Here is a 22,398-nt window from a genome sequence, read left to right on the forward strand (position 1 = left end):
AGCCACCCAGGTGCCCTTTCTTTCTATTATTTATAAAATATTCTCATGCAGCTAGATATATTGGCTGCTTTTTCACAATGGCAATCAAATTAGTTCTATAAATTACTTTTTTCACTTATATCCAGTGTATTTTCCCCCTGAAGTTCACAGAGGTTTACTTGAACTAATTTATGAAATATTTATGTTGACCAGGTGGATGAGCAAGCCAAAGAGAGTATAAAAATGAAACAGCATGAGTTTGCTTTGAAATATTTCCTGTCCTGAACATCTAGACCTTTAGGACAGTTAAATTAAATTTTTTAATACAACTTTTCCTTGTATCCTAATAAAGTGAAAAGGGAAAGTTCTTATTTAAAAAATTTTTTTTAAAGTTTTTATTTTATTTATTTTTGAGAGAGAGCAGGGGAAGGACAGCGAATTTCAAGCAGGCTCTGCACTGTCAGTGCAGTGCTTCACGTTGGGCTCGAACTCCCGAAGAGTGAGATCAGGACTTGAACCGAAACCAAGAGCCAGACATTTAACTGATTGAGCCACCCAGGGACCTCTTGACATTTTTTTAAGGTTTATTTATTTATTCTGAGAGAGAGCCAGCATGAGTGGGGGAGGGGTAGAGAGAGGGGATGAGAGAGAATCCTAAGCAGGTTCCCCACTGTCGGTGCAGAGGCCTTCGTGGGGGCTCCAGCAAACAATCCAGGAGACACATGACCTTAGCTGAAAGCAAGGGTTGGTCCCTCAACTGACTGAGCCACCCAGGCTCCCCAAAGCATTGACATTTTTAAATTTTATTTTATTTTTTATTTTTTAAAATTTACATCCAGATTAGCATATAGTGCAACAGTGATTTCAGGAGTAGATTCCTTAGTGCCCCTTCCCCATTTAGCCCATCCCCCTCCCATGACCCCTCCAGTAACCCTCAGTTTGTTCTCCGTATTTATGAGTCTCTTCTGTTTTGTCCCCTTCTGTTTTTATTTTTGTTTCACTTCCCTTAGGTTCATCTGTTTTGTCTTTTAAAGTCCTCATATGAGTGAAGTCATATTTGTCTTTGACTAATTTCACTTAGCATAATACCCTCCAGTTCCATCCACATAGTTGCAAATGGCAAGATTTCATTCTTTTTGATTGCCGAGTAATACTCCATTGTATATATATATACCACGTCTTCTTTATTCATTCATCCATCGTTGGCCATTTGGGCTCTTTCCATACTTTGGCTATTGTTGATAGTGCTGCTATAAACATGGGGGTGCATGTGTCCCTTTGAAACAGCACACCTGTATCCCGGGGATAAATGCCTAGTAGTGCAACTGCTGGGTCATAGGTAGTTCTATTTTTAGTTTTTTGAGGAACCCCCATACTGTTTTCCAGAGTGGCTGCACCAGCTGGCATCCCCACCAACAATGCAAAAGAGATCTTTCTCCGCATCCTTGCCAACATCTGTCGTTGCCTGAGTTGTTAATGTTGCCATTTTGACAGGTGTAAGGTGGTATCTCATTGTGGGTTTGATTTGTAGTTCCCTGATGATGAGTGATGCTGAGCATTTTTTCATGTGTCAGTTGGCCATCTGGATGTCTTCTTGGGAGAGCATTGACATTTTTTTTTGTTTTAAGTTTGTTTATTTTGAGAGAAAGAGCCAGTGGGGGAGGGGCAGGGAGAGAGGGAGAGAATTCCAAGCAGGCTTGAACTCACAACCTATGAGATCATGACCTGGGCCGGAGTTGGAAGCTTAACCAACTGAGCCACACAGGTGCCCCAGCATTGACATTTTTTAATAACTCCTATTTGTTCAGTGCTTGATACTTGGTGGGTTGTGTGCTCTGTTATCTACTTGATCCTTAGAGCAACGTGATGGTAACATAGCTACTACTATTAACCCCTATTTTGCATATGAGAAAACTGAGCTTTTATTATTTGTTCAAGGTAACACCGAAAGTAGCAGATTTTGGCAAACCTGTCTTCTGAGTCCTTTAAGTATTTATGTATCTTGTCATTTATTGGTGTAAGGAATTTCCTATTCAGTTTTGTAAAGAAGAGAGTATTTCTTGAGTTTTTCTGTAGCTAGGATCCGAGCTATTTCATCAGCCATCTGGGTGACTTTTGGATTCTGGAGAAAGTGTTAGACCACATCAGCCCACATACAGTCCTGACTTGACAAATCAGTTGATTCAGTTTCATTGTAGACTATATGGAGTTACAATACGTAAATGTTCCTGTTGGACATTTTGTGTGTAGAGAGGTAGTGGGCATTATGTGATTTCTAACTTGCATTTTGTTACTAAAACTCCAGAATCTTAGAAGTCATGATTCTTAGACTATTTAGTGTAGTTGGGAGCAGCATTTATGGATAGCAGTGCACTGAATGGTAGCAGTGTATTGGGTGAAGAGCCTTTGGGCTCAAGAAGTTTATAGTTTGGATGGGATAAATGTGGGAAATATTACAGGGAAAATGACTTTTAAAATAGGAATTGCTTCCTTTTTTTTTTTTGTATTTCATAGGAACATTTGTTGCAAATTGCCAAATATTTTGCCAACATATCAAAAAATGTTGAATTTCTGAGCGAAGTTTTAGGTCTGTAGGTTCATTCTACTGGTATTGTGGAAAGATCTGGGCTCTGAAAACAGATGTAGCAATCAGCCACCAGTAATGAAATAAAAAAGACCTGCCACCTTATGACATCTGTTTATGACATTTGTAACTTTGAGGTACTTACAACACTTAACCAGAGTAAAAGTTATTTAGTTCAATTTGGAGGGATAAGGTAACTTGATATTTTATCATGTCTCTTATTATTTGAATTTAATGTCGGGATGATGGATTACGATGAAGAATCCATCCCATTAGGAAGGGTGATATCCTAGAATTGCACTTCCCAGGTGAGCAAGCTTTTCATGTTCCTGTTTGTTAACTAGGCCTTTTGATATTTTTGTAGACAATCTGCTTCATCTTGATTCTGCAGCATTCCAAACTGTGGTATCCTTGGGGTTCTCTTAACATTGCTATGGTGCAGAAGATTTAAAATCAGGTATGGCTGTGGGGCCAGAAGTCCCTCAGTGAAATTCTCAACTTAAATCTGCCTTATACTCTCTGATTTATCATTTGGGTTTCTTTTTTTGTGGTGGTCTTTTAGCTGATGTTCACAAGGAATAGAGTCACGTGATGTATGAAGGGAAACATATACACTTCTCTGAGGTTGACAATAAGCCCTTGTGCTCATATAGCCCCAAACTGTGCAAGCAGCGGCGACTCAACGGCTACGCTTTCTGTATCAGACACGTTCTGGAGGACAAGACTGCCCCCTTCAAGCAATGTGAATATGTGGCCAAATATAACAGCCAACGCTGCACCAACCCAATCCCCAAATCAGAGGATCGTAGGTAAGAGCTAATAGTGGGAATCCATCTTTGATTTAATTCGTAGGCTTGGAATTTTTCTTGTCTGTTTTTTTCTTAATGTGGTGAATTTAAACATTGAGTTCCAGGGGTAATCTAAGTAAACCTTGGAATGCTTCTAAAGATGAGAGATGGCAGTTTTTAAAAAATGGGGTAGTAAACTTGGGGAATTATTTGAAAAGTATGTTTGAGTGTTTTTATTGATGCAATAGACTTTAAAAGAATTTTTCCCTCAGTTGTTGCTTGTGTTTGGTTTGCAGTCCTACAAAGTAAGTCCTGATTTTGATAGAAATCTGCTTAAACAACAGAAATTATAGGAACTACTTAGGTGTTGTAATTAACAATAATAATTTTGGAATTTTAAAATCTGTGCTTCAAAGGTAGCAAAGGGTATGTACTTCTTGAAAATTAATGAAAAGAATGATTAGTTGAATTAGATTTATTTTCTATCAGACTTCTAAGCAGTGTTTGGCATTGTTTTATAATGTTGCCTCTTTTGGTTAAAAGAGTTCCATATAAAGTATGTTTACTATAATTGAGAAATGATATTTTCATTAGTATGAGTAGGCTGTATCGCTAGGATTGTGAATTTTTACCTGGCTGAATTAAACATGGAGGTGTTTTTAGATGAGTCTTATGATGGTTATTCATCATTCATATTCTTAGGAAAATGCACACTATTTCCCACATAATCTCTTTTTTTTCCTCTTATAGCCTCTTTTTCATGTTTCTCTTTCTTCACTTCTCCAGAAACCATGTGGATCATTGCAGGATGTCACAGGGAGATAACACGATTATTTTCCCAAAAGTTTCAAATACTTGTTATCTTTAGGTAGAAAATGTGAACTTTTTACTTCTGTCTTTAAAATATGTATGTATGTGTGTGTGTGTGTGTGTGTGTGTGTGTGTGTGTGTATGTATATATATACATACACACACACACATATATATATGTATATGTACATATATATATGTATATGTACATATATATATGTATATGTACATATATATACACACATGTATATACATATATACACACACACACATATATATACATTTATATATATATATATATATATCCTTGTTCCTATACATAAGCAATTGTCACCTGCATACATTGGTTGAAAAGAAACCATGTATTTTATATGTCATGGTGAACAATTTTTACACTTTCAGGATGAAATAGATAATTTGTGTTGATAGAGCCCTCACCAGAATGAGTATAGCACCATGTGGTGATTTGGGAATACTCTCTGAGAATTTCTAATGAGCACTTAAAGCTTCATATTACAATACCTGAAAATTTGAAGCAGCTGCTCAGGGAGACAAGGAATAAAATTTTAATCTCAGATGAGAAAGGGACCACTGTTCCTGGCTAACCATATGGGTCCAGTTGGTTTTAGCAGACTTAACATGCCCATTTCTTCTTACCCCTGCCCTTTTTTAACTTGAAGAATTGATGAACTTGGATTAATTTACTTCAAGCTCCACTATAAACACAGCTATAATTTTTGTCTTTTTTTTTTTTTTTAGTTTATTTATTTATTTAAGTAATCTCTATATCTAATGTGGGGCTTGAACTCACAACCCCGAGATCAAGAGTCACATGCTCTTCTGACTGAGCCAGATAGGCACCCCTGTAGTTTTGTCAGCTTATCACAGTTACAGTTGTCCACTGTGGCTTTTTTCCTCCCCTTCATTTCAGCAGAAGCAAGTAGGTAAAGAAATTTCTACTAGCTAGCAGTAAGAAGTAAAGCAAGAGTAGCTCTGAATTTCTCCCAGATATTAATTCTCTCAATCCTAGGTCTTCACCTTGATATTTTAAGTAATTTCCTCTTTTTAGAACAAGAAGGGGAAGGACTCTGTGTGTTGCTATGTCAAAAGAAGCAATACTTAAGTACTTACTAAACTGCATATATTTTTTCAAAATTGGTTCAAACCAATGCAAATGGGATCAATATTTTTATTATTTGTAGCATTTGGAATAGATTAAAGTAGACATTAGCTAGCAGGAGGTAATATTTTTCTTATTACCTCAAATCCAGGTTGAGGGGCGCCTGGGTGGCTCAGTCGGTTAAGTGTCAGACTTTGGCTGAGGTCATGATCTCATTCGGGAGTTTGAGCCCCGCCTTGGGCTCTCTCCTGTCAGCCCAGAGCCCACTTCTGATCCTCTGTCTCCCTCTCTGCCTCTCTCCAGCTCATGCACACTCACTCTTTCAAAATAAATAAATAAACTTAAAAAAAAAAAAATCCAGGTTGAATTCATATAAGGTCTAAACATGTATATAAATATTGATAGTTACAACTACACTCTATGATATGATATAGTGTAGAAGAGATTGAGATTCTTTTGAAAATAAGCTTTCCTTAGTTTTTTATTTTATTTATTTATTTATTTATTTTAAAAAAAAAAAATTTTTTTTCAACGTTTTTTATTTATTTTTGGGACAGAGAGAGACAGAGCATGAACGGGGGAGGGGCAGAGAGAGAGGGAGACACAGAATCGGAAACAGGCTCCAGGCTCCGAGCCATCAGCCCAGAGCCCGACGCGGGGCTCGAACTCACGGACTGCGAGATCGTGACCTGGCTGAAGTCGGACGCTTAACTGACTGCGCCACCCAGGCGCCCCAAGTTTTTTATTTTTTTTAAATTCAAGTTAGTGAACATACAGTGTGGTATTGGTTTCTGGAGTAGAACCCAGTGATTCATCACTTCCATAGGACACCCAGTGCTCATCCCAACAAAGCTTTCATTATTGTTAATGCAGTTCTTCTTTGGACACTTAGGAATTTGAGGTGGTTTTATGTATTATTTTAGAAAACAAATTCCTGAGGCCTTCCCCCCCCCCACCCCCCGCCCTTGAGGACTCTTAGTTGATAAAATTATCTGACTGGTAGTCAGCTAAAGGAAGGTTCTCAATATCTGGTGTCTAACTTATCTGGTATGTATTATAAATGCTAACTTATGGGATTCTACCTTTTTGAAGTAGAATAATGTTATGTTCAGTAGAAGTACTGGTATAATTAAAAAGTAAAGTTAATTTCCTAATATACTTAAAGTTGGGAAGCTAAGGCTTATCACTGTTACCTTGGTGTCTCAGAGGTAAGTGGTTATATTAAGTTGGTTATTTTATATAATATTTTAAATTTGTTTGCTATAATTTTATACGTTTTAGTAGTATAATTTGCCAAGAAATTTTTTGTTTCTTGTATGTTTACTCTTTTCTTTCTTTTTTTTTTTTTTTAATTTTTTTTAACGTTTATTCATTTTTTGAGAGACAGCACAAGCAGGGGAGGGGCCGAGAGAGGGGGAGACATAGAATCCGAAGTAGGCTCCAGGCTCTGCGCTGTCAGCACAGAGCCCGACGCGGGGCTTGAACTCATGAAACGCGAGATCATGACCTGAGCCGAAGTTGGACGCTTAACCGACTTGAGCCACCCAGGCACCCTGATGTTTACTCTTTTCTAAAACAGCTTAGTTAAGATATAATTCACATCCCATACAATTCATGCACTTGAAGTATTCAATTCAGTATTTTTTAGGATATTTACAGGGTTGTACCACTATCATCATAGTCCAATTTTACATTTTCCTCCCCTCGAACCCCTTAGCAGTGTCTTCCCTGTTCATATTTGTACACTTTTAAGCACCGATCATAACTAAGGAAGCTGTTGTAATTCTAGCTATGAAAATTTTTCCCTTTTAGAAGAGGAACTATTTTTACAAATTCAGACTCTGTGTTGTGGTGATGCTGACAGAGTGGCTGGAGCAGGAGTTGAGGGTGAGGTCGAGGAAGGACTGTACAGGCAGATCAGCCTCTGCCATGTTATGTGAGGTGGCGCATAGCGGGCTCAGTTACCAGTTCAGGCTGCCTGTGTGTAATGAGCAGAAAAATTAGATTTCCAAATTAAAAAAATATTATTCTCCTCACTAACCCTTTTGTTAATTTGAAAATGACTTGACAACGACAACAGAAATCATTTATTCTTTATTGGGAAGTTTGGTTAATGTGGTTATCCCTGAAACTTTTTTCCTTGTTGGCCACAGCTTTATGAATCTATTCTGGTTAAGGTATATGTGAGACCTAGCCCAAACTTGTTAGGTGTGTAGATTCTCTTTACTGTCCAGAAAGCTTTCTTAATAGTCCTATTAAAATTGAGAAGTGCCTCTGATAGATTTATGTATAAAGCCAATGAAACCATGTCTCCTGATTATTTGGTGAATCTGTATTTTTAATAACTACTTAAAAATTTGTTTCATGGGCACCTGGGTGGCTCAGTCAGTTAAGCATTTGACTTTGGCTCAGGTCATGATCTCACCGTTCATGGGTTCAAGCCCCAAATCACACCCTGCACTATAGCATAGCCTGCTTCGGATCCTGTCTACCTCTCTCTCTGCCCCTCCTTCGCTCGTGCACTCTTTCTCTCAAAAATAAATAAACGTTAAAAACAATTAAAATTTGTTTGATGCAGCCCAATGAGTTTGAGGACTGACGTTAATTATTTACTTTAGTGCCTTTTCCCCCAAAACTGTGTCCGATGGAGATAACACAGGTGGGCTACAGTCAAAACAGATGCCATTTTCGAATAAGTTAGGGAAACACTGTCAGATGGGTACATCTCCACCTCGAAGCATAATGCACATTATCATACAAAATGCTGTGAGAAGTTGTTCATCAGAAACAAACAACAAAATCGTTGTCTAATTCTGTTTAAGCCAGTATTTTCCAAATTTATTTAAGCATGGAATACTCTTTAAAGCATACTTGTTAACCTACTCTGAATTGCTTAAGGAATACCAGTTTGGAAAACACTGCTTTTCTAGTGGCGAAAAGCCTCCATAGGTTTTCAGTGTGGTTTATTGGAGCAACATGCATTCTACTTTCTTATTACGTAGAAGGATTCTGTCCTTTTTTAGTATTTTTAAAATACCATTCACATTACAAAAGTAGCCTCGTGTCGAAGACCTACTAAGAGTCTTTCTGAGCTTTGATAATCTGTTCAGGTCTCCACTCTGACACTTTCCAGATGTGGGGTTTGGGGCAAGTTATTTGATTTCCATCAGGTTTAGCTTCCTCATCTGTATACAGGGCATTATTTTAGTATTTACTGCAGGTAGAAACATGTACTCCTCTCTCTCGCTGTTGAGGAACTCCTTTCATCTGTAGTCCCACTAATTAGTTTTAATTTACTTTTTCCTTCTCTTCTGTATTCTCTTCTTTCTCTCTTACTGTGTGTGTGTGTGTGTGTGTGTGTGTGTGTGTGTGTGTGTGTGTAGAATACACTGTAGACACTCCCATTATTAGGGGCTATGTCATAAGATCTTTGTGACTACAAATATTTGAAAATATACATACATACATATTTCTGCATAGGAGAGTTTTAAGTGATCCTTTAGACTCATTACTTTGTATGCTATGAATACAAAATAAAATAACAAAGCAGAGCCAGAAGCAATAGCCAGATGGTTATCCGGGGCCACTCACTATTTGAATGACTTGCTTCTGTCCTGCAGCCGCTGCACATACACAGTTCACATATTTGCTTCAGGAAAATGGCAGACTTGGAGGATTGCTTGAGAGTAGCGGCAGTTGTTTACATTAAATCCACCAATGCCAAGAGTTAAGACAGTCATGAATTTATAACATATTAGGCAGGAGTCACATTTTATACCATGTCATTCTATATTCTCCTTTTCTTACTCTGTATATCATAAACCTTTCCCCCTTCTGTGTGTGTGTTTTTAAAGGTACTGCAACAGCCACTTGCAGGTACTTGGCTTTATCCCGAAAAAAGAGAGGAAGAAAAAGAATGATCCTATAGATGAGGTAAAGGTCAGGCACCAGATGGATACCATGGCTTTCAGCCTGACGGTGCCCACGCTGGCCTTGAAGATGCCCAATGGACTGGATGGAATGTCCCTCTCTCCGCCCGGGGCTAGGGTCCCTCTCCACTACCTGGAAACCGAGTTGGAAGACCCGTTTGCTTTCAACGAGGAAGATGATGACCTAAAGAAAGGGGCAACTGTGAGAAAGAAGTTGCAGAGCAAGTTGGCCCAGAATCGGCAGCGCCAGAGAGAGACCGAGATTTTAAAAGTTCGACAAGAGCACTTTAGTCCCCCTCCTGCACCTTCACAGCAGCAGCCCCCGCAGCAGCACCCCCACCCGTCACCCTCCCCCACTTCTTTAAAACCTCCGGCGCCGCCGCCACCGCAGGGTTTCGTCTGCAAGTCCCCTCCACCTCCGAACACCAGCCTACCACTGCAGGGAGTGGCCCCCACCACACACACTATAGCACAAGCAAGGCAGTCGTCTCACAAGAGGCCGCTGCCCCTCCTGCCCTCCGGCAGGGCGCCCGCCGCGGACCCGCCCAGCACTGATCGGGTCCTTATGAAAGCCACAGCCTTCTCTCCACACTTCTCCTGCATCAGCCGACTGCAGAGACTGGTGAGACTGTGCACCCAGAAACATCAGCTGGACACCGATCTGTTCCCCCATCTAGGTGAGTTCTCTCTTGTGCCAGATCGTGCCCGCGTGACGGGAACAAAATGTGCCCTTTCCCGCGAGGCCGCGTGCCCACGGCCGCCCCGCGTGCGATGGGGGTGGAGGGCACCGGGGCGGGGGTCCGCTGCGGGGCGCCATGTTTAGGCAGGCCTTGGTAAAGGAAACCTCCCTGGTGCACAGGATGCGGAAGCCGCAGTTGGGAAGTGTAGAATCCCATCACAGCTTCTGGTTAGTGGTCGTAGCGGCGGTATTAAAAGGCGGTTGTTGTGTTTGGCAGTTCTGTGCCTCTGCCAGCTCAGCACCTGTGTCTGATGAGGTTTTCGACATGTCTTATCACAGGACTTTGGAATAACGATAGCATTGTTAATATCTGCCGACAGTTAAAAAAAAGAAAAACTTGTTAAAAAAATTCCCAAAGCAATATCTGTTGATAATTTAAAAGTGGAAAAAAAAAATACAGCTAAAACTTTAATGTAGTCAAATGTCTGTCTTTATTGCTTCTGAATTTTCTTGCTCAAGAAAATCTCTCTGATCCCAAGTTTATACAGATACTTTATATTTTGTTATCGATAGCTTGTTTTTGATTATTTAAACTTTTTTTTAAGTTTATTTATTTACTTTTGAGAGAGAAAGCCCATGTGCACGAGCAGGGGAGGGTTAGAGAGAGGGAGAGAGAGAATCCTAAGCAGGTGAACCTCGATCGTGACCTGAGCTGAAATCAAGAGTCCAAAGCTTAACTGAGCCACCCAGGCATCCCTGATTATTTAAACTTTTAATTCATTTGGAATTTATTCTTAAATATGGTGTTAGCTGTGATCCTAACTTTAGGAAAAATTATTTGCATGGCATATGATAGCAATAGAATAGAAAAATAGGAAAAGGATGGGAATAGAGGAAGAAGAAAGGTAAATTAAATGGTCAGTAAACCAGTGAAAACCCCAATCCCCATAGCAGGTGAGGAAATGCAAATTAAAGTTAACAGTAAGTTACTATCAGATTGGCAAAAACTATATCCAGTGTTGTTGATGAGGCTTATACATTGCTGATAAGTAATGTGGTAGTATTTACTAATTAAGAGTGTGTATATATAGCCAGCAAACTCACTTTTGGGACTCTATCTTTGGATTAAAAAATACATATATCAGAATGTAAGGATATGTGTTCAAGGATGTTTATTGCAACGTTGCTTGCAGTATTAAAAATCCAGAAACAACCTTTATAACCAATAGTAGGCCTTGAGTAATTATGGTATATATATGCTTTATGAAGTATTATATAGCTATTAAAAAGAATGAAATCTGTATGTTTTAACTTGATGTGCCTGTGTTATATTAAGTAGAAAAGAACCAAGAAGTATGGGTATTATCCCATTAAAAAAAAATCAACAGGGGGCACCAGTGTACCTATTGATCAAGCATATGTATAGATAGATGTTTGCCTCTTAGGTGTGATTATAGGCAAAGTGTAACTGAATATACACTACCAGGCTGCTGACATTGGCTCTCAAGGGGGGATAAAACTGGTCAGGATGTGTTTTTACAGAGACGGGAAAGGTAACTCTTCTTACAGTATAGTTTTATATTGTTTCACCTGTTAGTAAACCATGTATGACTTTTGGTGATTAAAGCAACTAATAAAACTTAAAGAAAAGGTGTAGATAAAAATAATAAATTAGAACACCCAAACTTTAATACTGATTTGTTAATGCCTTGGTATAGTTAAGTTATGTAAAATTGGGTTCCTGCTCTACATACAGTTTTGTAAACTGGTTTAAAATTTTTTCATATTGGACTACCAAGGGAGTAATTTTTCATACAAAACGTCATTTGTCACAGCTGAATCCTTTTTCTAATTTAGGTTGTTTGCAGTTTGTATCATTATAAAGTGTTGTAGCTGTATAGTTTCACAGTAAAATTATTACTGTCACATCTTTAATTTTTCCTTCAAATAGATTCCTAGAAGCAGAATTGGGGATTCTAAGCTTTTGCAGTTTTTAAAAAGTTTTGTGAGGGGCACCTGGGTAGCTCAGTCAGTTAAGCATCTGACTCTTGATTTCAGCTCAGGTCACGATCTCATGGTCGTGAGGTCAAGCCCTGCATCACCCTCTGCACTGACCCCACAGAGCCTGCTTGGGATTCTTTCTCTCCTTCTGTCTCTGTCCCTCCCCTGTTCATGTTGTTTTCTCTCTCAAAGTAAATAAATAAAACTTAAAATAGAAAGCTTTTTGATACATGTTGTCAAATATTTTCTTCAGAATTATTTTGTCACATTACCTCTTTCAGCAGTATATGACAATGGTGGTTTTTCTACATCTTTATAGTATGAGGTATTAGTTGTTATTTTGCCTTTCCAAATTTGATACAAAATTGATTTTTTTACTAAATTTTTTTTAATATTTATTTTTGAGAGACAGAGCACAAGCAGGGGAGGGGCAGAGAGTGAGAGACACAGAATCCAAAGCAGGCTTCAGGCTCTGAGCTCTCAATTCAGAGCCCAGTGCGGGGCTCAAACTCAGGAACAGCGAGATCATGGCCTGAGCCGAAGTTGGACACTTAACCGACTGAGCCACCCAGGCGCCCCCAAAATTTGCTTTAATTTGTGTACTTTAGATCAGTGATTCTCAACCTTTTTGGCTTTAGAATCAATCCCTTTTCACTCTTAAAAATTATTGAGGACACTCTAAAGCCTTTGTGTATATGAGTTAAATTTATTGATATTTACTGAATTAGAAATTAAAACTCAGAAATTTAAAAAATCCTAATGCATTTAAAGATGACAGCAAAGTCACTACATGTTAACGTTCTTTTTGTGAAAAATAGCTATATGTTTTCCCAAGAACAGAAATATAATAAGAGCAGCATTATTTTACCTTGTTGGGCAAATCTTAATGTGTGGTTTGCTGGGGGACAGCTAGATTCTCCTGTCCACTTCTGCGTTCAATCTGTCGTAATACGTGGTTTTGATTAGTAGATAAAAATATGGCCTTACACATTCGTAGCTGGAAAAGGGAGGAATATTTTACTGGTTTTTAAAAAATAATTATGGATATTCTTGATTCTACACCAGAATTTCACAAGTGGTAGTTTCTTTTCTTTTTCTTTTTTCTGTTGTTTTTTAAGTTTTGCATTTTTTTTTCTTTTAATGTTTATTTTTGAGAGAGAGCGTGAGAAGAGGGGGATGGCGGATCTGAAGTGGGCTTTGCACTGACGACAGTGAACCTAATGTGGGGCTTAAACTCACAGTCTGTGAGATCTTGACCTGAGCTGAAGTTGGACGCTCAACTAACTGAGCCACTGAGAAGAGGCGTCCTCTTTGGTTTTTTTTTAATGTCTATTTATTTTGAGTGAGAGAGAGCAAGTGGAGGGGAGGGGCAGAGAGGGAGAGGGAATCCCAAGCAGGCTCCATGCTATCAACTCAGAGCCCGACTCAGGGCTCTCATGACCTGAGTCAAAGTCAAGGGTTAGATGCTTCACCGACTGAGCCACCCAGGCGCCCCCAACAAGTGGTGGGTTTTTAAAGATTAGTTGCAATGTGGAATCTGAAGCCATTATCAAGGAATTTTTGCAAACTGTTACATTAAAATCCATTGACCTACTTTGTACTTTGCATGGATCTTTTTACTCATGCATGATTTTGTAACATCATGTGTTGGTCATTTGGAAATTAGCGGTTTACCAAGTTAAACATATGTTCCAAATGTTGATGTATTTCGTTATGCAAAATTTAAAAATCCCATTCATTGATACTCTCACCAACCTCATCAGAAAAATCTTTTAGAAAGTTGTCATAGACTTAGTGAAGACTTCAGGTTTTCCAAAAAAAAAAAAAAACAAAAAAACCCCCAAAAACAACAACAACAACAACAACAACAACACAACAACAAGCTTTCAAGTGAAAATGTGAATTTCATAGTTGGGAGCAAATACTGTTCATTGCTTTCTTTGAAGTGACAGTTTCACTGCATTCATTTTAGAAAAAAATGACTGCCAGATACCCAAGTCTTAATAACTGTAGTTTGTCAGTCACTCTTTCGAATAAAAATGGTGTTGGATGACAAAAAAGCAGCTAGTTGAGGTCACAGCTAAAACAGTGGAGCAAGTGTTTTCCTCAAGGCAACCACCATACTTCCTTGGGAGGTATGCAGAGGCGCTTTATGACTTGCCATTGAGTCACAAAGATGTTGGAAAGACGTGTGGTCAAGAATTGAGATTTAGGGGCGCCTAAGTGGCTCAGTTGGTTGAGCATCCGACTTTGGCTCGGGTCATGATCTCGCGGTTTGTGAGTTCAAGCCCTGCGTTGGGCTGTGTGCTGACAGCTTGCTCAGAGCCTGGAGCCTGTTCCAGATTGTCTCCCTTTCTCTCTGTCCCTCCCCCACTCACACTCTGTCTCTGTCTCTCTCAAAAATAAATAAACATTAAAAAAAAAAAGAACTGAGGTTTAATAAAATCAATAATCTTTAATATACAATTGCTTTGTCAAAGATACTCTTAAAACTTGTTTTTGGCTTTTATTTCACTGCAATTCATGGTGTGAAATCTATAATGACTGCTAGTACAGTTTGGTGCCATTGTTCTGATTCCTGCTGAGGTGCCAGCAGGTTTGCTCACCATGGTTCCCTCCTCCCCCCGCCCCAATCAGTGCAAATGTCAACATGGTGAAATGAGCAAATAATGTCTTAGTATTATTTTGAAGGTAGTGTTGACCTAAGGAACTCTCTAAGAGGGTCTCAGGGACCCCTGGGGATCTATGGACCATACTTGGAGTGAGAACTGCTATTTTGAATTAATAATGTAGCTTTGAGTATTTGTTCATATGCTTTTTGAACATTTATATGTCTTGTTCTTTTTTCACCTTTTCAGGTTTTTTTCACTCATTTTTATGGAAGTGTTTCTCTTTTTTTATTGATTAGGTAACAGCTTTTTATACATCATATTTGTTGCAAAAACCTCTCCTCCTGCCCATTTGTTATTTGCTTTTAAATATCTATGATAATGATTTTGGAATTTAGGAGTTGAAATCGTTTGTATGTTCTATTTTTTTAGAATTTCTTCCTTTTGAATCAGGTTTATTGTTTTGTTTTGCTTTATTTTGTTTTTTACTTGCTTGGGCTCTCTTCATTCCAAGACTGTGTAATATGTTCACCTATATTTTCTTTTAGTCCTTTTCTTGTCTTATTATTTACATTGCAGTCCTCTATTTGGAATTCATTAGGTATGAGTTTTGAGGCAAAGATCTAACTTTATTTTTTCCCAGATGTTTGCCTCTTATTCCACAATTTACCTACGTCCTCTTCTAAATATTTATACTTTGGATTATCTGTGGATGCTGATTTTTTCTTTTAGCTTTTGAAACAAACTATGTTGTGTTGAGGGCAGGTTTTCTATCATTTTGAATTAAAAAATTTTTTTAAGGTTTATTTATTTTTGAGAGAGAGACAGGGTGTGAGCAGGGGAGGGGCAGAGAGGGAGGGGAAGACACAGAATGTGAAGCAGGCTCCCAGCTCTAAGCTGTCAGCACAGAGCCCCACGTGGGGGTCGAACCCACGAACCCTGAGATCATGACCTGAACCAAAGTCAGACGCTTAAGCTTAACTGACTGAGCCACCCAGGCTCTATCATTTTGAACAGAATGAAAACTTATAGAAAATGTATTGTCTTTTTTATTCAAGCATATTACAGGCCCAGGTTTTCAAAACAAAGGTTACTTTGGAGAAGAGAACTTGTAATGCACTGTTGTGACCAAGTGCAGTCTGCATTCATGTCAGCAAAGAATACTTAAAGAAAAATACAGTTTTGTAATCAGCTTTTACAGTTTTGCCTGGGCTGGTTATCTCAGTTAGTTACATTAAAACTAGTGATAATGAAGCCAAGATCAAAGGTTTGCTTTATTGGACAGTTAATTTCACAAGAGAAACACTTCCATCTTAGTACTTATGACTGAGATCTTGACTTTTTCAGAGAAGGTACAGGTGACTTAGTAGAAATTGCTGTTAATTATATAAAAACAGTAAAAGATAATTCATGTCCTAATTTTTGAAAGTGCTTAAATGTAACTTTGTGTTTGAAAGGCCTTGCCTTTTAATATTCTGTCCTGAAGCTAATTCTATTGTTTATTTTTTTTAATATATATATATTTTTTTAATTTTTTTTTTTTCAATGTTTTTTATTTATTTTTGGGACAGAGAGAGACAGAGCATGAACGGGGGAGGGGCAGAGAGAGAGGGAGACACAGAATCGGAAACAGGCTCCAGGCTCTGAGCCATCAGCCCAGAGCCTGACACGGGGCTCGAACTCACAGACCGCGAGATCGTGACCTGGCTGAAGTCGGACGCTTAACCGACTGCGCCACCCAGGCGCCCCAGAAGCTAATTCTATTGTGATTACTTGTTTCTGACTTTGTTTTTTGTAATTACTATTTTAGTAGAGAGACAGTAATTTACTTTTTAAGGTGACTTGACAGTTTGGATGGTCATCTTGGAACTAGATTTGAGGTTTCTTTATGCCAGTGGCAGTGTGTTATTTAATTTTAACCATTTATAATTTGCATTTTGATTAGCCTTTTCTTAATTTCCCTATTTAGCACATATAAACTCATTTAAATTATAGAAGCAACTTGTGAGGTCCTTTTTAACATAAGTGTCTAATGAAGATGGTCTTTTGATTTTAGGAGGTTTAAGAGGGAAGACCATACTAGTTATGAAGGTATCTAAAGTCTCATAGAAGTATGAGTATATTAAAGTTATGTGTGTTAGGCTGTACAACATCAGTATTTATCAAGGTATCTAATTAAAGTCTCATTGCATTATCAGTATATTGAAGTTATGGATGCTAGGCTGTGTAACATCAGTATTAAGACCTTTTCAAGATACAAAACTTCTATAAAGGTAAAACATCTATGTTGGAAGCTAGTAATTATCCAATCATTAAAAACAGTAGCATTTAATAAAATAAGTGATTGTTCATACCGTATTTCTCTATTTTTCCCCTTTAAACTTGTTTTTCAAAATGTCACAAAATGTGCCAGCTCTTGTGTAAAAGAACTAAAAGGAACTCCAAGCCACATCAGGTTATTGCCATCTTACCCTTCCCTCTTCCTGCAGAGGGCACGAGCCAGTCAATGGCCCTGCCTGGGGGGAGTGGAGTCCTTTTTTTGGAGGTGTTGGGAAAGGGGATGAAGTGTCTGCCTTTGACAGTTTATTCTAAGGCCCTTCTTTGTTGAAGTATAGAGTGCTTTCACCAGTACCTTTTGATTTCTTTCTTACCTGAACATACATTAGCCTTCCTTACCTACCATTGTCAAGATGTTTTGGGTTTCCCTGACATTATATATGTCAGAATGTATGATGTTTAACGTATAACGTTTTGATACTTCAGAAATTCTACCTTTTTGGCAGGGGGGTACTTGACTCCCTGCTTATGTTGTGTGTAGTCTGTAAAATGTCTGACAGAAGAATTTCATCTTCGGAATATAGCTTTTTGTTATAACGTCATTATTTTAACCTGAGTGTATGTCATGTATTCATTATTTATTTTTGCCAGAACAGGGATGAAACTCATCAGGAGGCATTTTATGTACACTGTGATAGCAGGTGCTGTAGGTTTTTGTGTTATGCATTTTGGGTAGCTTTTTTTTTTTTTTCCCTAAATTTTAAAAAAAATTTTTTTTTTCAACGTTTTAAATTTATTTTTGGGACAGAGAGAGACAGAGCATGAACGGGGGAGGGGCAGAGACAGAGGGAGACACAGAAGCGGAAACAGGCTCCAGGCTCTGAGCCATCAGCCCAGAGCCTGACGTGGGGCTCGAACTCACGGACCGCGAGATCGTGACCTGGCTGAAGTCGGACGCTTAACCAACTGCGCCACCCAGGTGCCCCTTTTTCCCTAAATTTTAAGTAAGAATACATTTATTCTCACCTGCCATATCCTCTCCTCTGTCCCAGGGTTGGACTGGTCGGAAGAGAGCGGAGAGGAACCGGAGGACTCTGAGCAGGCCTCGCCATACCAGGTGGCATGGTCCATCCGAGAAACCCTCAGATATGAAAGACACACGTAAGTCTTCCTTTTGTTTTCATTCTTTAATTACCCCTGCTGTGGCCCGATTTTTCGTTCTATATGCTAATGTTTGTTTATTTCGTTGGATCTAGTTTTGTTGTAATGGAGGTGAAATAGATTCTACTTGGGAAGAAACGTACTATATTGTTGGAGGAGAGCTACGCTTCAGTTGAATTGGGAAATTCGTTTCTGTACCTTTCCCATTTATCACTGAAGGAACCAATTATAATAGAATTTAGAGTGGAAAAGGGACTTTAGAGATTACCTAGTCTCATTTCCTCATTTTACAGAAGAGGAAACCAAAGCCCAGACAGGTTGAGGAACTTGGCTGTGGTCCCAGGGCTACTTGGAGTCCCACTTTCTGACGTATCTGGATCTTCTTTGGCTCTGCTCTGATAGTTAGCTGGAAAATCAGTGGTTTTTACTTCATCTGTCTTCCACAAGATTGATCCATTCTTTGATATTTCTTAAGTGCTGAATATTTTTAAAACTTTTTTTGGTTTTATTTTTGAGAGAGAGAGAGAGAGAGAGAGCGTGAGCAGGCAAGTGGGGGGGAGGGGCAGAGAGAGAGGGAGACAGAGAATCCAAAGCAGGCTCTAGGCTCCAAGCTGTCTACTTAGAGCTGATGTGGGGCTCGAACCCATGAACCGTGAGATCATGACCTGAGCCGAAGTCAGACGCTTAACCGACTGAGCCACCCAGGCACCCCAAGCGCTGAGTATTTCTAATGTGCTAAAATGTTTTTCAAGATAATCTCTTTAGAGGTTCTTGGTATCTGCCTTATGAGAAAGCTGTAGGTTGATTAACACACAGCCCCTTCCTTGATAGTGAGAAAGCTCGTTCTGTTTCAGGGGACTGCCTTAGGGATTCACTTGGTGCAGTTAACCATACTGAAATAGATCCCTGTCGGTGGAGCCAAAGATGACTCTCAGACTCAGCTAATTGTTATTATTTTTTAAGTATTGTGGTTTGAATAGATGTTTGGCAAGATAGAGGGGAGGCCAGCTATCTGCCCGCGGCTGACTCCTAGAATTTCACAGTATTGTTGTACGGACATATATCCTCTAGGGTCTGGTTTTTTTTAGTTTATAGGCTTAATATGTGATCTGTTAGTACAGCCAGAAATAATTAGGCTTAGGGAACTGATTCGTTAGAGACTAATGTACAAACCAAAATGCCAGTTCAAATTGAGAAATAATCATAAAGTAGTACAAATGTTGACGAAGCCAGCCTACATGGGGAGCTTATTTGGGCCTGGAACTAACTAGAGCAAGGAGAACTAGTTGGATTTCTTGACGGCCAGTCGTCCTCGCCTCCACAACTCCCAGACGGTATCAGAGAATGCTGTACTTTTTTTTCTGTCTCAAAGGTCCCATTTTATGTGTCATTCAAGCCTGCTTGCTTACCATTAGTGAATTCTTTTTTTTTTCAGAGAGAGTACAGTTGAACTCACACCTTTGTAATTACAGCTCCGATCCGTCATGCTTCCTAAGGTTGATGTTCCTATGAGCTTAACTTGATTTGGGATATTTTGAATTAATTTTCCAAATTGCTGTAAATGAGGGAACATAAGTCAATGCTTAGCACAATGCCCTATACGTGGGAAATGATTGATTAATGGTAGTTAAGATTCCTGTTGGAATACTCAGGATGACCTGAACATCAATATTAGGCACATTTGCTCTTGATTAGGAGCAATGTATATTGTTGCTGCCTTCTATTCTTTCTTTCTTTCTTCTTCTTTTTTTTTTTTTTTTGAGAGACTGAGAGCATGTGCGAACAGGGCAGGGGCAAAGAGAGAGGGAGAGAGAGAATCCCAAGCAGGCTCTCACTGTCAGTGTGGAGCTTGACGCAGGGCTAGAACTCGAACCGTGAGATCGTAACCTGAGCTGAAACCAAGAGTCAGTCGCTTAACCAACTGAACCACCCAGGTGCCCCTGTTTCTGCCCTCAATTCTTACAGAGTTTTTGGAATATTTCTGTTGTTTTAGACTTCAGACCATCGAGTTTTTCTTCATCTCTGTAGCATTTTACTCTCTTGGTCACTTTTGCTAGCTGGCTTACTCTCTGACTTACCACAATACTCTTTTCCTGGTTCTCCTTTTCCTTCAGGATATTCGCCTTCTTTTTATAAGTAGCCATCCTCACTTCTTGTCCAGCAGGCACTTTAATCTTTTCCCTTCATCCATCCATCCATCCATCCATCCATCCATCCATTCATTCACTCACTCACTCAGCATATTCTCGTCAAAGTCTTGTGATCTGGGAATGGACACACCATATGGTCTCCCTTGGGTGAAACTTGGATTGGCCTGGTTTGCCAGGCTTTCGTTGTCTGCATCTCCACCGTCTGTATCTGCCACTGTGCCCTCTCGTGGGGACCTTTGTCCTGTATTTAAACTACCCAGGGAACAACTTTATTTCAGTTTCGTCTTGCAGCTACTTGTCATTTATTGTACCTTGTGGTTAAGTATAGTAGAAAATGGACAGCTGTAGAAAATTGGCCCTACCTAGCCTGTGCATTGTATCTTCAAGAAGTTTTGCCATTTAAAATTACTCAAAAGGTTTTACCACTTAAGATTGTTCAGTGAGTTCATTGAGTTTTTGGAATTTTGGAAGAAAAACCGATAGTGTTCTGATCACCATTCTCCACAAACCCCTCCCCTCCCCAGAACCTTTTCATGAGTTTTCTTGCTAAACTAGGATTATACTTGAAGAAATTTTAGGGAAAAGTTTGGCCTTGTTTTTTGTTCTTTTTAAAGACTTTATTTTTGAAGTTTTATTTATTTTGAGAGAGAGAGAGAACAGAATCAGGGAGGAACAGAGACAGAGGGAGAAGGAGAGAATCTCAAACAGGCTCCACACTGTTCAGTGCAGAGCCTGATGCGAAGTTTGACCCCACGAACCATGAGATCATGACCTGAGCGGAAATCAAGAGTTGGACACTTAACTGACTGAGCCACCCAGGTGCCCCTGTTTCATTTTCTTAAGTAAGCTCTACGCCCAGTGTGGGCCTTGAATTCACAACCGGAGATCAAGAGTCACATGCTGTACCCGCTGTGTTGGTCAAGGTGCCGTGGTTTTGTTTTGTAAAAGATTTCTTGGTTACTTAGTCTGACTGTAGACACATGTGCTAAAAGAGTTCTCTCAGGCTCTTCCTGAGGTCTCAGTAGCAGAAATAAGTCGGTATGTTAAATATATTTTTAAGGAACAGTAATTACCTAGTAACTGCTTACCTTTTCATATTTCTAATGGTATGTTTGATAGAAAACCGTTCTTAATTTTAATGAGGACAAGTTATTAGTCTTTTCTTTATGGTTAGTGTATTTGTGACTCTTTTAAACAATCATTGCTTACCCCCCTGTCATAAAGCTACATATCTTCTGGAAGCTTTATTATTTTACTGGCAATCAATCTTTGTGAAATTTTTTTTTGTATGTTTTGTACATGATGTGAGGTAGTAATAAGGACCGTTTTTTTTCCCATGTGGATTTTCTATTTAATCAACACTATATTGAAAACACTGTAATTGGGTTGGAGCCCTTGACATGTATATGTATGTCTATTTGTGTATTGTACTTCATTTTTTATTTATTTAATTTTATTTAACTTTATTTAAAAAACATTTTTTTTAATGTTTATTTTTGAAAGAGTGAGAGAGTGACAGAGCACGAATGGGGGAGGGGCAGAGAGAGAGGGAGACACAGAATCCGAAGCAGGCTCCAGGCTCCGAGCTTCCAGCACAGAGCCTGATGTAGGGCTTGAACCCACAGACCACGAGATCATGACCTGAGCCGAAGTCAGACACTTTACCCGATGACTGAGCCACCCAGGCGCCCCTGCATTTTCTTTTATTTTTAATGTTTATTTTGAGAGAGAGGCAGAGAGGGAGAGGGAGAGACAGAACCCCAAGTAGTGTCCACCCTGTCACCGCAGAGCCCCACGCGAGGCTCAAACTCATGAACCATGAGATCGTGACCTGAGCCGGAATCAAGAGTTGGACACTTAACTGACTGTGCCACCCTGGCACCCCTATGTGTGCATTTTCTATTCTTTTTCATTTATCTGCTTAAAGAACCAGTTTTGGGTTTCATTGATTCTCTGTTAGCTTTATGTCATTGCTTTCTGTTCTTTACATTTTCCTTCTCTTCTATTCTTTTATTCCTTCCTTCTTTGTTTTAGTTTGTCTTTTTCAAGTTTTTTAATGCTTATCTATTTTGAGAGAGAGAGCATGCGTGTGCGTGCACAAGTGAAGGAGGGGCAGATCTTTTTCAAGTTTTTAAGGTGATAAATTAGTTAAATCTGAGATCTTCCTTGTTTTCTTTTCCTTTTTTTTTCTTTTAAGTTTATTTATTTATTTTGAGAGAGAGAGGGAGAGCAGAGAGGGTGCGCGCACACAAGTAGGGGAGGAACAGAGAAAGAGGGAGAGAGAAGGAATCCCAAGTAGGCTCTGGAGTCT

The 22,398-nt window shown here is 39.2% G+C and overlaps 1 protein-coding gene across 9 annotated transcripts in view; it reads left to right on the forward strand.

The window, feature by feature from the left end:
- INO80D (INO80 complex subunit D) overlaps positions 1–22,398 on the forward strand; it is a 73,849-nt gene that overhangs the window by 16,836 nt on the left and 34,615 nt on the right. For 4 of the 9 annotated variants that reach the window (XM_058707709.1, XM_058707700.1, XM_058707695.1 and 1 more), the window contains exons 2-5: positions 2,928–3,020; positions 3,126–3,372; positions 9,136–9,887; positions 17,829–17,937. In XM_058707709.1, the coding sequence (XP_058563692.1) occupies positions 3,155–3,372; positions 9,136–9,887; positions 17,829–17,937 (1,079 nt within the window). In that variant the 5' untranslated portion in view covers positions 2,928–3,020; positions 3,126–3,154. The remainder of the gene's footprint in view (positions 1–2,927; positions 3,021–3,125; positions 3,373–9,135; positions 9,888–17,828; positions 17,938–22,398) is intronic. The other 5 variants (XM_058707744.1, XM_058707737.1, XM_058707749.1 and 2 more) reach the window with 2 other exon arrangements.

Source organism: Neofelis nebulosa, chromosome 2, assembly GCF_028018385.1.
Source record: "Neofelis nebulosa isolate mNeoNeb1 chromosome 2, mNeoNeb1.pri, whole genome shotgun sequence".
Lineage (NCBI taxonomy): Eukaryota > Metazoa > Chordata > Mammalia > Carnivora > Felidae > Neofelis > Neofelis nebulosa.